Raw genomic sequence first — 15,655 nt, forward strand, 5'->3', positions numbered from 1 at the left:
GTGTCTGACTCTTTGCAACCCCATGGACTATAGTCTACCAGGCTCCTCTGTCCGTGGGATTTTCCAGGCAATAGTCCTGGAGTGGATTGCCATTTCCTTCTCCAGGGGATCTTCCCAACCCAGGGCTCGAACCTGGGTCTCCCGCACTGTAGACAGACGCTTTACCATAAACAAATGCCAAAACTCAAAAACGGAAGGCATGGTGAATGTAGGGAGAGCTTGAGGACATGCAGCCTCTGGCACCGTTGACAGGATTACAATGCTGGGTTCTGCTTTCCTGCTGGGTGACAGGATGCTGCACTTTTCTCAGCCTTGGTTAAAAAACCTATACTGTCCAGAAAAGGCACCTTCTGGTCACCACTCACTCAGAAGGCACCCGAAGTATTTTGGAAGGGTTGAGAGAGGAGGCCTTGCTTCAGGTTGAGTACTCACCAGGCAGAGCAGTAGAGATGTACATGCATTCAAGGCTCTTTTGTTGCTGTGCCATGCCCAACACACAGCAGTCCGAGCAAACATCAGCTAATGACCAGGTGTTATCAGATCACTGGGTGGGAAGGCAGAGGTCAGGTCTCCTCAGAATCAACGGTAAGGTAAGGGCTGGTCTTAGTGGTCCACCCTTTCCGACTGTTTAGCCAGAAGTCGGAATTACAGAATTCTGCAATTAGCCAAGTTGATGAACCAATTTAGATTTGTAGCTCATTTAAGACAAGTGCTTTTCAACCACTTTAAATTGGATAAAACCTTTTCTTTAGAACTCAAAGTACATATTTGATTGGTGTATTGCTGTGCCGTTTTCCAGGTACTAGAGATGCAGCAATAAACGTACCCGTTTCCTCAAGAAATATATTTTAATAGAGGGTTCAAAATAAGAGAAGCAAACAAAATTTATGCCAAATAAGGAAAAAAACAGGGGCAAAAGATACAGCATGGAAGGGGAAGGGAGTGCTATTTAAAATTCTGTGATCGGGGAACTCACTGGACTGACAAAGATCTAAAAGGAGTGAGCACCGTGGGCACATGACAGGAAGTATTCCCAACAAAAGAATAGTAAGTGAACACATGTAAGGACAGCAGTCACCATAGAAGGGATTAGGTCTCACTGAGTTCCACAGCTTCTGGTTGCAACTTTGAGATGGGATGCTGTGTAAAAAAATTTATCTTTTAGGGACTTCACTGGTGGTCTAGTGGTGAAGACTTTACATTCCAATGCAGGGGGCACAGGTTTGATTTCTGGTCGGGGAACTAAGATCCCACAAGCTGTGCAGGCAAATACCAAACACAAAAGCAGTATTGTAACAAATTTAATAAAGACCATTAAAAATGGTTCATATCCAAAAGAAGTTAAAAAAACACTTCTCTCTTTAAAACGATCACAGAGAGCTGGGATTGTGTTGGAGAAAACAGAAGAGCAAAGCAGGATGCAGAAGAGACCAGAGCAGCAGCTGTGCTTTGTGCTCGGTTGCCAGCTGTTTTCAGCCCTTGGACTGCAACCTGCCAGGCTCCTCTGTCCATGGGATTCTCCAGGCAATACTGGGATGGGTTGCCATGCCCCGCTCCAGGGGATCTTCCCAACCCAGGGACCAAACCTGCGTCTCTTATGCCTCCTGCACTGGCAGGCAGGTTCTTTACCACTAGCACCACAAAAAATCTGGTGACATTTGATGTGGGAGTTACGACCCAAGGATAACCTAAGATTTAACCTGTCTTTAACCTAAAAGACCACCATTTGCTACAATCAAATAACTGAGGAACTATGAAAAGGGAAAGCTGAAGAAACCAATTCAACAATTTAACAAACTAACTTTTGAGTAAGGAGAGGGGAAAGGATTGGAGCTCAAGAGAAAATTAAGATAATATGTATAACTTGCTCAACAATGCAGAAATGTAGAATACAATTTCAAGGTTTCTAGACCAGGAACCTGAAAAAAAAAAAAAAACCCAAACCAAAGTCTGCATACAGGGTCTCTAAGAGAACTTTAGGGAGGCAACACGGCTTTGGTTCCAACGATGGTCCAGTCAACAGTCCAATACTGCAGGGGCCCCAAGCTGGGTTACCTCCCTCATAGTCTCTGCTCAGTCTGCACAACACATCCCTGTTGCCACTGAAACTCAGCCTCAGGAGTGAGAACTGTTCCTCCTGCTAGACTCACAGCCCCATAACAGGCCTGGCCTTCAGGCAGGGGGAGTTGGGGCGTTCTATAGTGTGCCAAACAATGAAGTATTCTCAGAACATGAACATGGCATAGAACAGTAAATGCCTTTATTAGATGAGCTAAGACAGGAGGGAAGAGGGTTTATTTGCCTTTCCGGGCCTTGATCTTCCTCAGATAGAACTCGAGCTCTTTTCCCTCTAGCACATAGCCGTCTGCTCGGCCACACTGGCCTGGTCTTGAAGCGATGCATGCTGCAAGAAAGTATGTGGTCCTCAGGAAAATGACACTGTGGCCCTACCCATACCTATGTATCCCCTTAAGCGCCCACTTTGGTCCAGGTATCCTGGGGGCAGACACGAAGCCCAAAGTCTCCTCAGATATACTTTATCATCACTTTGAAAATCAGTAGCAGAACTGGACAAAGTTTTCATCACTGAGACAATCCCCTCAGCCTGGACACAGACGAGTTCTCAAGATACTCCTGAAACTCAGAGGCCTAGACCAAGTTCAGGCCTATGGGCTCCTGCCCACTATCTTCCATTTCTGCTTCAAACTAACCAGATGATCAAATATTCTGATCTGTGCTTGTGCACTGTTATCAAACCCTTCTGGTGAACTCTCTAGCCTCCAGAGAGCACACCATATGTTGAGATGCCTCCTCCCCCAAATGCAGAAGTCATCTTACCAAGAAGCTTGCCCTGCTGGAACTGCTCCTCTAGAAGACTGCTGATTTTCGCATTCTTTTTCCTCTCATCGTATTTCTTCTGAATTTTCTTTGATCGTTTCTTGTTTAAAATCTCTTCCTCCTCAGGAGTCTGAATAAAGGAAATATAGATGGCTTAGAGGGGGCTCCCCAAACCCTAGTTGAGGAATGCCACATCCCACAGCCCTGCCACCTTCCTCAGCACTAAAGGCTTTCATCTCTCTCCCTTCAGTAGCAGAACTGGACAGAGTTTTCATCACAAGAAGGCTGGAATCAGGCTGGCCTCCCCCTGCACCCCCTACAGGAAGTTGCTCCCCAAACACGCACCAGCTTAGCCCCCTTCTTGCGGCCCAGGGGCAGTGCATAGTGGGACTCGTACCACTGTCGGTACGGTGTGCTGTCGATAAGCACAATACAGTTCTTCACCAGGGTCTTGGTACGGACCAGTTCGTTGTTGGATGCATTATAGACAACATCGATTATTCTTGTCTTGCGTGTACAACCTGCTCACAGAAGAAATCCAGAATCAAGCCAAGTAAACCTGATGCCAACAGTCTTCCATCCCCACCCTAGTAAGGCCTAAGAAGCGAAACTCTAAGCCTCCATCGAGCCATAGAGCAACAGTTCATCTTCCACAAACCTATCTTTCCAGACGTGGCTGGCACCCACACTGTCTCCAGATTCAACCCCAATCCCTGAGGCTATTCGAGTTAAGTGGCAGGACAGGACTGGAGATAAGTCTCCACAACCTCAAAGGTGTTCAACAGGAGAACTTTAGTGTCTTGGTCCAGGCCATGGACTTCCTGCTAAAAGCACTTACTGAAGCTTGAAAACAAGGATTAGGTGCTGAGTTCCCACCCACGCCTGCAGGACTTCACTCACACTCCGAGCCCCAGGAGAAGTTCCCCACGTCCAGCCTCAAGGCCCGGTACTTCTTGTTGCCTCCCCGCACACGGACTGTGTGTATGCGGCGGGGGCCAATCTAGAAAACACAAGGAGACAGGATCTAGGTTATCAAGGAGAGGCAAGAGGGAGAAGGGAACCCGGGCGCGACGGAGGTAACAGTCAGTGTAACTATGACAAGCCCTAGCATTGGCAAGTGGCACATAGGTGACCAAGACGGCCACAACCACGCCTAAGGATACTTTTTCATCATTCCAGTCACCTCCAAGAGACAAAGCCCGATTCCAAACATTGAAACGTAAGGCTCGGTGCGCCGAGAAGCCCACTCGCTCCGGGCGCCCTTGCAGGTACTACTAGGACACGGCAGCAGTCTTCATACGCTCTCTCAGTATCTACCCAACACGCGAAGCCGAGGAGACCGCCTAGTCCCCACAGCAACTCGCAGAGCCGCACAAAGATTCAACCGACGCCGCAGGAGCGACCTCCCGGGCCGTGAGGACCCGCACGTACCTTTGTGTTGGCAGCGGGGCGTCCCAGCTCATACTTCCGCTTCTTGTGGTAGGGCTTTCTCTTGCCCCCGGTCTTACGGCGCTTGTGCCAGTTGTCCCGAGAGATGCCTGCGTGTGGAAGCGGGGGGCGGGAGCCTGAGGCAGGGAGCCCGGAGCCGAGGCAGCCAGCCCAACGCCCCACGCCGGCGGTCGCACGCTCAGCTCTCCAAGGTTAGCTCCCCCACAGCGCAGTCGGGAGGTCACAGCATTTCCAAGGTGTCATCATGCACGTGCGACGCAGCCCGGACCCTTCCCGTCCCGACCCCGGCAGCCATGATGGTGCCGCTCGCGGCCCCGAGTCCTGCCGCTCCAGGAATGGCCCCTGGAACGGTCCCGGCGGCCCAAGCCCGAGCACCACCCTCCTCGCGGGGGTTCCGTGTCCGGGGGCCCGGGAGCCCGCGCTGCCGGCTGGGCCCCGAAGCAGGATGGCGCCGGATTGAGCTCGCTCCCCGATCCCGGCCCCGAAGTAGAGCGCCACTCACCCATCGCTCGGCGCTGGCTGGAAAGAGAAAACGCAGCGCGTCACGGTCCGGTTTGTAATACGTAGCCCCGCCTCCTTACGTGTCTTCCGGGCGCCGCAGAGAGCGGCTTGGGGCGGGAGGGCGGTGTTGCTTACGTTTCTGAGGCGGCGACGACGCCTCGGGTTTAGGAGGGTCCTGGGAACGCTGTGCGGCGATCTAGGGCCGCGCGAGGATATCGCGGTGTCTGACATGCGCGAGCGCCTTTGCTTCCAGGGCACAAACGCCGGCGAGGGTTGCCTGGCTTTACGTTTTGAAAAGACCCGTTTTATGTGACAGCTGTGGATTCGGGTGCGTTGAAGACAGTAGAGGGGGACTTAGGTTTCGTTTGATTTAGGGGAAAGGAGGTGTGTCAAGGATTCCGAATTCCTCACGTGACCAGTTGGATGGATATTGGTGCCACTTAGCGAAAAGGGGTACGCTGAGGTAGGCTGAGGTCTGGTCTTGTTCATTCTGGTCTCTTGGTGACTCCTGCACGAGGGAATGACAGGCAGCTGGATGTTCATGTCTGGTCATCCGTAGAGAAGGGATCTGGACCGAAGATGCTGCTTTGGGACTCTTTGGCATATACATGGTAACCAAAGCTACCAGAATGAATGGAGCCTAGGGAGAAAGCATAAAGCAAACTTTTCTTGGAAACGGTAAGTTAATACTTTGGCCTCTGTGGCTAATACTTTGGCTAATACTCTAGGCTCTGCGTCACCACTACTCACTTTTGCTGCTGTAGTGTGATCCCAGCCATAGACAATAGGAAACGAATGGATGTGACTGTGTGTCAATAAAATTGAAGGGATACTAGCATTCACCTGTCATGAAACGTACTTTTGATTTTTTTTATCCCAGCATTTATAACAAAAACCGGGACTTCCCTGGTGGTCCAGTGGCTAAGACTCTGTGCTCCCCACACAGGTCAGGGAACTAGATCCCACAACCCATAAGTAAGAGTTTGCACGCAGTAACTAATGATCCCAAGTGCCACAACTAAGACCTGGTACAGCCAAATAAATAAATGTTAAAAAACAAAACAAAAACAGGAAAACTATTCTTAGTTCACGGGCCCCATCAGCATACAGTAGTGTGCCAACTGGTGGCACACAAGGAGGATCTGGTACCAAGGCTTGAGGAATGGCAGCATTTAAGGCCAGGTAGAGAAAAGGAGCTGGAGGGAGCAATTAGAGCGGCCAGAGGAAAGCCAGCACAGGGTGAGGTCATTGTCTAATGCTACCGTGACATCTAGTTAGAAGGAGGACTCAGTTCAGTTCAGTAAGCTCAGCCGTATCTGACTCTTTGAGACCCCATGGACTGCAGCATGCCAGGCTTCCCTGTCCATCGCCAATTCCCGGAGCTTGCTCAAACTCCTGTCCATCGAGTTGGTGATGCCATCCAACCATCTCATCCTCTGTCATCCCCTTCTCCTCTTGTGCCCTCAATCTTTCCCTGCATCAGGGTCTTTTCCAATGAGTCAGTTCTTCGCATCAGGTGGCCAAAGTATTGGAGTTTCAGCTTCAGCATCAGTCCTTCCAATGAACATTCAAACTAATTTCCTTTATGATTGACTGGTTTGATCTCCTTGCAGTCCAAGGGACTCTCAAGAGTCTTCTCCAGCACTACAGTTCAAAAGCATCAATTCTTCAGTGCTCAGCTTTCTTTATAGTCCAACTCTCACTAGTGATTATTGGGTTGAGCGCTATATTGGAGTGGGGAAAAATTTGAAACTGGATTTTTCAAATTCAAACAGGAAATTTAAAAAGATACAGTATATGTAGATAATTCTTATAAGAAGTATAACTTTAAAGAGAAGGCTGAAGAGAAACTCAAGCAGAGGGAAGCTTTTCAATCGAGTAACTGCCTGATAAGACTCTTTTGCACTTGGCTCCAGACCCTATCCCATCCCATGCTGAAAGGATTCTCCCAGCATTATTCCATTCTCTCTTCTGTATTTTCAAGCTTCCATGGCTTCCCTGCACATTCAGAATAAAATCTAAATTCCTTATGGCCTAGGAGACCCAGGGGTATTGGACCCTTGCTTATCTCTTGCCTTATCAATTTGACCTAATCTCCTACCTGTTCCCCTCCCTCACCTGCAGGCCCTTTCTCCCTGCTGTTCCTATTTCAGGCTTTCCTTCTCTTGACTGAAAAGGCTCTTCACCTAGGTCTTAGCTTGGCTTCCTCCCTCACTTCAAGTCTCTGCTCAGAATCTCACCACCACGCCTATCTCCCATAGACCTTTTCTGAGCCTGCTTTGTGAAGTAGCAACACTATACTAACATTGTTTTTACATGCTTATTATCTGTCTTCCCACTAAAATACAGTAAGCATGAGAGTAGGAACTGTGTTCACTACTGTATTTCCAACACCTAGAATGCCTGGCATTTAATAAGTACTCAATAAATATTTGAGTGGTACTCAAATATTTGAGCAACTTATTTTTCTGCTTACTACATTGTGTTCAGTGGGCTTTACCAGTAGGTTGAAATCTTAAGAGTGTAGTGCGTATATGTCATACATCTCTACTCCCAGTCCCTTGGCACAAGAAAAGGCGATTGTGCTGGACATAAAAAGGAGAAGTTGGAATCAAGGACACTTGTTGGGTGATGGGATTTTGTGATAGACTAGATTATAAGGATGACAAAAGAGCAACACGAGGCTCCTCCCCTGGGAAAACACATTAATGGTGGAGTGACATCACTAGAAAACACAGGAGAGGCAGGTTTCTAGAAAGGCAATCTTAGGATAAGTTTGAATTGCCTGTGGGACATATAAGTGCTATTTGTATTGCAAGTAGTTGAAAAGATGAGTCTGAAGCTTGGAAGAGAATGGGACTGATATTTCCCACCCCCACTCACCATGGCCTCACTCTATCCACCTAACCCAGTGTCCACCATCAACTAGTCTATGTCGCTCGAACATTAAAATCTAGTGCTGGGACTTGCCTGGTGGTCTAGTGGTTAAGAATCCTTCTTGCAGTCCTGGAGACTCAATCCCAGGTCTGGTAACTAAGATCCCACATGTCTTGGAGTAACTAGGAGCAACTAAGCCCGGTGCAGCCCGGTGCATTCTTGGGAGCATGCCCATCTGCTGCAATGGAAGATCCTGCATGACATGGCGAAGACTTGACACAGTCAACTAAATAAATTTTTTTTAAAACCTGGTGCTGTTTCATAATACAAACACTCAAAGTAGGAATAAAAGGAAATTTATTTAGTATGGAAAAGAGTAGTATACAAAGCCACAGCAACATCATGCTTAATGTTAAAGACTGAAAGATTCACTCCTGAAATCAGGATGGCCAGGAAGCTGGTCTTCACCACTGTTATTCAGTAGTATACTGGAAGTTCTACCCAAAGTCTTGAGGAAAGAAATGAAAGACATCCATGTGTGAATGGAAAAATTAAAACTGTCTATTCACAGAACACAGATCACATCATATTATATATAAAATTTACTATAACCCAGGTGGTACAGTGGTAAAGATCTGCCTGCCAATGAAGGAGATGTAAGAGACATAGGTTTGATTCCTGGATTGGGAAGATTCCCTGGAGTAGGAAATGGCCACCCACTCCAGTATCCATGCCTGGAAAATTCCACAGAGGAGCCTGGCATACTACAGTTCATGGGGTCGCAAAGAGTCAGACATGACTGAATGAGCACACATACACATAACAACAAAAAATTATTTGAGCTAGTCAACTAATTCAGCAAAGTTATAAGAGGTAGAATCAGTTCACACACTCTATCTTATATGTATATACTAGCAATAAATCGGAGAAGGCAATGGCACCACTCCAGTACTCTTGCCTGGAAAATCCCATGGACGGAGGAGCCTGGTAGGCTGCAGTCCGTGGGGTCGCAGAGAGTCGGACATGACTGAAGTGACTTAGCAGCAGCAGCAGCAATAAATAATCAGAAAAAGAATTTATGAAAGCAATTTCATTTTAAATAATGACAACATTAATATTTAGGAATATATATTTAATTAAGATACAAGACTTGCTTTTATGTATGTAAAACTGTAAATTTGAAATTACTGGAAAATAAATTACTTTTCAAAATACCAAGTTGGGGTCAAGAAGAGGCTGATAAAGAAAATAATTAAAAACTTTTTTTTAATATAAAGAGAAATAGGGACTTCCCTGTTGGTCCAGTGGTTAAGACTCCACACTTCCACTGCAGGGGGCATGGTCAGGGAGATAAGATCCATGAGGTACAGCCAAAAATTAATTAATTAAAAATTTTAAAAAAGGAGAAATAGAGGAATATGGGAATTTTTTAAGTTCCCACATTTTCCTGAAAATCTAGAAAATTTAGAAAGTCATGTGTGTGCAGGAATGATTACATGCCCAGGAGACTTGAAAACCCCCTAATGTCAGTGAGAGATGACTGACCAAGCTCTGCACAAGCAAAAAGTAAAGTCTGTACACCACATGCAAGTGGAATTTATTTCAGGTTTTCAAGGTTGGTTTAACATCTGAAAAATCAATTAATGTAATATACCTTATTAATAATAAAGCGGAAAAATGTATGATCACCTCAAAATACAGAAAAAGCATTTGACAAAATCCAGTATCCTTTCTTGATAAAAACACCCAACAAATTAGAAACAGAAGTGAACTTCTTCACCTCTTAAAGGCACCTACAAAAAGCCCCCAGCTAACATCATAATGAATGACCAGGGACAAGACAAGGATGTCCACTCTCACTACTTTTGTTCAGAATGACATTGGGTGTTTTATTCAGGCAGGGAAATTAGAAATAAAAGGAAAAGAAAAAGAAATAAAAGGAATGTTAATTAAAAAGGAAGAAGTCAAACTATCTATATTCAGAAGACATCCTAAATAGACTAAATCCCAATGAATTTACTAAAAAAAATATTCAGTTCAGTTCAGTTCAGTCGCCCAGTCGTGTCTGACTCTTTGCGACCCCATGAATCGCAGCACGCCAGGCCTCCCTGTCCATCACCATCTCCCGGAGTTCACTCAGACTCAACGTCCATCAAGTCCGTGATGCAATCCAGCCATCTCATCCTCAGTCGTCCCCATCTCCTCCTGCCCCCAATCCCTCCTAGCATCAGAGTCTTTTCCAATAAGTCAACTCTTCGCATGAGGTGGCCAAAGTACTGGAGCTTCAGTAGCATCATTCCTTCCAAAGAAATCCCAGGGCTGATCTCCTTTAGAATGGACTTGTTGGATCTCCTTGCAGTCCAAGGGACTCTCAAGAGTCTTTTCCAACACCACAGTTCAAAAGCATCAATTCTTCGGCACTCAGCCTTCTTCACAGTCCAGCTCTCACATCCATACATGACCACAAAAGAATTCAGCGAAGTTGCAAAGTACAATATCAACAGTCAGTGGGGGCAGGGAGGAGAGGAGATAAATTAGGAGTTTGGGATTAACATGTACACACTACTAAATATAACATAAACAACAAAGATCTACTGTTTAGCACAAGGAACTATATTCAAAAGTCTTTTTCTGTAATGGGAAAGAATCTGAAAAATATATGTATATATATTGACTATGCCAAAGCCTTTGACTGTGTGGATCACAATAAACTGTGGAAAATTCTGAAAGAGATGGGAATACCAGACCACCTACCTGCCTCTTAAGAAACCTGTATGCAGGTCAGGAAGCAACTATTAGAACTGGACATGGAACAACAGGCTGGTTCCAAATAGGAAAAGGAGTACGTCAAGGCTGTATATTGTCACCCTGCTTATTTAACTTATATGCAGAGTACATCGTGAGAAACGCTGGACTGGAAGAAGCATAAGCTGGAATCAAGATTACCGGGAGAAATATCAATAACCTCAGATATGCAGATGACACCACCCTTATGGCAGAAAGTGAAGAGGAACTAAAAAGCCTTTTGATGAAAGTGAAAGAGAAGAGTGAAAAAGTTGGCTTAAAGCTCAACATTCAGAAAACGAAGATCATGGCATCTGGTCCCATCACTTCATGGGAAATAGATGGGGAAACAGTGGAAACAGTGTCAGACTTTATTTTGGGAGGCTCCAAAATCACTGCAGATGGTGACTGCAGCCATGAAATTAAAAGACGCTTACTCTTTGGAAGCAAAGTTATGACCAACCTAGAAAGTTATGACCAACCAATCTTCAAAAGCAGAGACATTACTTTGCCAACAAAGGTCCATCTAGTCAAGGCTATGGTTTTTCCTGTGTTCATGTATGGATGTGAGAGTTGGACTGTGAAGAAAGCTGAGTGCCGAAGAATTGATGCTTTTGAAGAGTGGTGTTGGAGAAGACTCTTGAGAGTCCCTTGGACTGCAAGGAGATCCAACCAGTCCATTCTAAAGGAGATCAGTCCTGGGTGTTCTTTGGAAGAACTGATGCTAAAGCTGAAACTCCTACTTTGGCTACCTCATGAGAAGAGGTGACTCATTAGAAAAGACTCTGATGCTGGGAGGGATTGGGGGCAGGAGGAGAAGGGGACGACAGAGGATGAGATGGCTGGATGGCATCACTGACTCGATGGACATGAGTTTGAGTAAACTCTGGGAGTTGGTGATGGACAGAGAGGCTGGAATTCATGGGGTCGCCAAGAGTCGGACACGACTAAGCGATTGAACTGAACACTTATATAGAATATATATAAAATATGTATATATAAAGTATATATATCTGAATCACTTTGCTGTACATTTAAGACTAATACAACATTGTAAAGTACCTATACTTTAATTTTTTAAAAAGTTTTAAAAAAAAGATCACACAAAAGATCAGTTGTTTCTATATATCAGCAATGAACAATCTGAAAAGGAACTTAGAAACAATCTGTTTTGCAATAGCATCCAAAAGAATAAAATACCTAGGAAATATATTTAACCAAGGAAGTAAAAGACTTGTACACTGAAAACTATAAAATATTGTTGAAAGAAATTAAAGACCTAGGTAAATGGGAAGACATCTTGCATTCCTGGATTAATAATAAGATGGCAATACAACCCAGATTCAATGCAATTCCTGCCAAAATTCCATCAGCCTTTTTTGCAGAAATGGAAAAGCTGATCCTTAAATTCACATGGAATTGCAAGGGCCCTCAAAAAGCCAAAACAATATTGGAAAAGAACCAAGTTGGAGGACTCACATTTCCAATTTCAAAACTTATGGTTGTTCCTTTGTGGCCTAACGGTTAGGATTCCAAGCTTTCACTGCCATTGCCCAGGTTCAGTCCCTGGTCAGGAAACTAAGATCCTACAAGCCACACCCCAAAAGAGAAAAAATATAAACTACAGTAACCAACAGTGAAGTGTTGGCATAAGAATAGACATATAGATTAATGGAAGAGCTTCCCAGGTGGCTCAGTGGTAAAGAATCTGCCTACCAATGCAGGAGATGTAGGAAACCCAGGTTCAATCCCTGGGTCAGGAAGATCCCATAGAGAAGAGAATAGCAACCCACTCCAGTGTTCTTACCTGGAAAATCCATGGACAGAGGAGCCTGGTGGACTATACTTCATGGAGCCACAAAGAGTCAGTCAAAACAGAGCATGCATGCACAAAGACTAATGGAATGGCATTTAAAGTCTCATAAATAAGTGCATTCTCTTTTTTAAGTTAGTTAATACATTTTTGGCTCTACTGGGTCTTCATTGCTGCTGCGGCTTTCTCTAGATGCAGTGAGTCAGGGGCTATTCTCTGTTTCCACTGTGCAGTCTTCTTACTGTGGTGGCTTCTCGCTGTGGAGCACAAGCTCTAGGAAGTATAGGCTTCAGTAATCATTTCATGAAGATTCAGTACTTGTGACTTAGTTGCCCCGCAGCATATGGAATCTTCCCAGACCAGGAATCAAAGCCATGTTCCCTGCATTGGCAAGCGGATTCTTAACCACTGGACCATGAGGGAATCCTCATTTTCTTTTAAAAACATTTATGATTATTTTTTCTTCCAGTTTTATTGAGCTATAATTGAGGTATACCACTATATAGGTTTAAGTTGTACCACATAATGATTTGATTTATATATATTATGAAGTGATTATCACAGTAAGTTTAGTGAACATCCATAATCTCATATAAACATAAATTAGAAAAAAATGTTTTCTTATGATGAGAACTCTTAGAATTTACTCTTAACTTTCATGTGCAACATACAGCAGTATCAATTATATTCATCATGTTGTACATTACATCTCTAACACACATATATCTCATAACTAGAAGTTTTTACCTTTTGACTGCCTTCATTCAATCCCTTAGTCCCCGCGCCATCAATTGATTTTCAAGAAGGTTGTCAAGACAATTCAATAAGGGAAAGAACAGTCTTAAAATAAGTGATGTTAGAAAAACTAGGTATCCACATGCAAAGAATGAGTTTTGAAACCCTACCCCACAGTGGCTACAAAAATTAACTCAAAATGGATCAGTGGCCTAAATATAAGACCACAAAACTCTTACTAGAACACATTAGAGTAAATCTTCATAGCTTTGGATCTGGCCTAGGATTCTCAGATATAACAGCAAAAGTACAAGAAAAACAACAAAAAGTTAAGACTTCATCGAACTTGAAAACTGTTATCCTTCAAAGGATACCATTAAGAACATGAAAAGACAACCCATGGTGTCAGGAAAACTATCTGTAACTTATAAATTTGATAAAGGTCCAGTATCTAGAAGATGTTTTATAAATAGCTCTTACAAGTCAATGATAAAGACAAGCCAACTTTAAAACGGGCAAAGGGCTTGAATATAGACGAGAGAATCGAAAATTGAAGTTTTGCTTACACAAAAACTTGTACACGAGTACTGATAGCACAAATGGTCTATTCATTATGCCCCAAAGTGGAAGCAACCCAGAAGTTCATCAACTGAAGGATAAACAAAAACTGCTATAGCCATTCGATTTGAATGTTATTTGACCATAAAGGGAGTGAAGTGATACATGCTACAACATGATCCTTTAAAACATATGCTAAACGAAGAAGCCGGACACAAAAGACCACATTTGATGTTATGATACTGTTTATACCAAATGTCGAGAATAGACAAATCCATAGTGAAAGAAAAATAGAGTAGTGGTTGCCTAGGGCTCTAGGGAGAGGTGAGTGGTGGTATATATGTGGCTGCTCATGGGTAATTTTTTTTTTTTTAATTGACGTTGATGTACAACAGGATTTCCTTTGGGGGATGTTCTGGAATTAGGGGTGATGGCTACCCAGTTAGTGATGAGTACACTAAAAAAGCCCGCTAAATTGTACACTTGAAAAGAGTGAATTTTATACTATGTGAATTACATTTCAATAAAGCAGCTATTATTTTTTTAAGCCCTAAAAATAAATAAAAATTAAAAAGCCCTGGCATATTTAAGAAATAAAGACCAGTGTTCGCAGCCGCCGCCGTGCCGCCGTCGCTCTCCAACGCTAGGGCCGCCTCTAGCTCGCCGCCAGCCGAAGGAGAAGCTGAGTAAGGGTCTCTGGACCACCGCTTGTTCAAAGCCGGCTGTCCGCAATCACGGGTGGTAAAGCACTGAGGAAGCGACTGGCTACAAAAGCCGCTCGCAAGAGTGCGCCCTCTACTGGAGCAGTTAAGAACCTCATCTTTACATGCCTGGTATGGTGGCACTCTTGGTTTCTAGGTAATCCAGCGAATATTGGCAATTTGATCTCCAGTTCCTCTTCCTTTTCTAAAACCAGCTTGGACATCTGGAAGTTCTTGGTTCGCATAATGCTGAAACCCAGCATGCAAGATGTTAAGCATGACCTTACTAGCATGGGAGGTGAGTGCCATTGTCTGATGGTTAGCACATTCTTTGGTATACCCTTCTTGGGGATTGGGATAAAGATTGAATTTCAGAAGAACATCTCTGTTTCATCAACTACGCTAAAGCCTTTGACTGTGTGGATCATGACAAACTGTGCAAAGCTCTTAGAGAGATGGGAATATCAGACCATCTTACCTGTCTCCTGAGAAACCTGTATGTGGGTCCAGAACAGTTAGAACCCTGTATGGAACAACTGATTGGTTTAAGATCGAGAAAGGAGAACACGTACTCGTCTATATGCTGAACACATCATGAGAAATGCTGGGCTGGATAAATTACAAGCTGGAATCAAGATAGGAGGGAGAAACATCAATAACTTCAGATATGCGGATGATACCACTCTAATGGCTGAAAGTGAAGACGAACTAAGGAGCCTCTTGATGATGGTGAAAAGGGGAGTGAAAGAGCCAGCTTAAGACTAAATATGAAAAAAGCTAAGATCATGGCATCCGGCTCCAATTACTGCATGGCAAATAGAAGGAGAAAAGGTAGAAGTAGTGACGAATTTCCTCTTCTTGGGCTCCAAAATCACTGCAGACGGTGACTGCAGCCATGAAATCAGAAGACGATAGCTTCTTGGCAGGAAAGCGATAACAAACCTAGACAGTGTGCTGAAAAGCAGAGACGTTACTCTGCCGACAAAGGTCCATATAGTCAAGGCCCCGGTGGCTCAGATGGTAAGGCATCTGCCCGCAATGCGGGAGACCTGGGTTCAATCCCTGGGTTGGGAAGATCTCCTGGAGAAGGAAACGGCAACCTACTCCAGTACTCTTGCCTGGAGAATCCCACGGACGGAGGAGACTGGTAGGCTACACCCCATGGGGTCGCAAAGAGTCGGACACGACTGAGCGACTTCACTTTCACTGTCTCCCCAGTGATCACGTACAGTTCTAAGAACTGGACGATAAAGAAGTCAGAATGCCAAAGAATTGATACCTTTGAACTGTGGTGCTGGAGAAGACTCCTAAAAGTCCCTTGAACAACAAGATCAAATAAGTCAACTTTAAGGGAGATCAGCCCTGAATATTTACTGGAAGGACTGATGCTACAGCTGAA

General features: G+C 44.5%; 1 protein-coding gene and 4 non-coding genes across 5 annotated transcripts; all 5 read right to left on the reverse strand.

The window, feature by feature from the left end:
- Positions 1 to 2,243: 2,243 nt before the first annotated feature.
- RPS8 (ribosomal protein S8) lies at positions 2,244 to 5,019 on the reverse strand. The gene is made up of 7 exons (XM_068961718.1): positions 4,869 to 5,019; positions 4,512 to 4,806; positions 4,270 to 4,471; positions 3,739 to 3,838; positions 3,184 to 3,359; positions 2,839 to 2,968; positions 2,244 to 2,404 (listed from the first exon to the last, which is right to left on the reverse strand). Exons 1-7 carry the CDS (start codon positions 5,017 to 5,019, stop codon positions 2,295 to 2,297), a joined length of 1,164 nt encoding a protein of 387 aa, XP_068817819.1. The 3' UTR covers positions 2,244 to 2,294.
- On the reverse strand, positions 2,522 to 2,592 carry LOC138074741 (small nucleolar RNA SNORD38). Its single transcript, XR_011144553.1, has one exon. It is a non-coding gene; the product is annotated as a small nucleolar RNA SNORD38 (small nucleolar RNA).
- Positions 3,051 to 3,120, reverse strand: LOC138074742 (small nucleolar RNA SNORD38). Its single transcript, XR_011144554.1, has one exon. It is a non-coding gene; the product is annotated as a small nucleolar RNA SNORD38 (small nucleolar RNA).
- LOC138074743 (small nucleolar RNA SNORD46) lies at positions 3,916 to 4,019 on the reverse strand. The gene has a single exon (XR_011144555.1). It is a non-coding gene; the product is annotated as a small nucleolar RNA SNORD46 (small nucleolar RNA).
- On the reverse strand, positions 4,459 to 4,538 carry LOC138074740 (small nucleolar RNA SNORD55/SNORD39). Its single transcript, XR_011144552.1, has one exon. It is a non-coding gene; the product is annotated as a small nucleolar RNA SNORD55/SNORD39 (small nucleolar RNA).
- Positions 5,020 to 15,655: the final 10,636 nt, after the last annotated feature.

This window comes from Capricornis sumatraensis, chromosome 2, assembly GCF_032405125.1.
Source record: "Capricornis sumatraensis isolate serow.1 chromosome 2, serow.2, whole genome shotgun sequence".
In the NCBI taxonomy this organism is placed as follows: domain Eukaryota; kingdom Metazoa; phylum Chordata; class Mammalia; order Artiodactyla; family Bovidae; genus Capricornis; species Capricornis sumatraensis.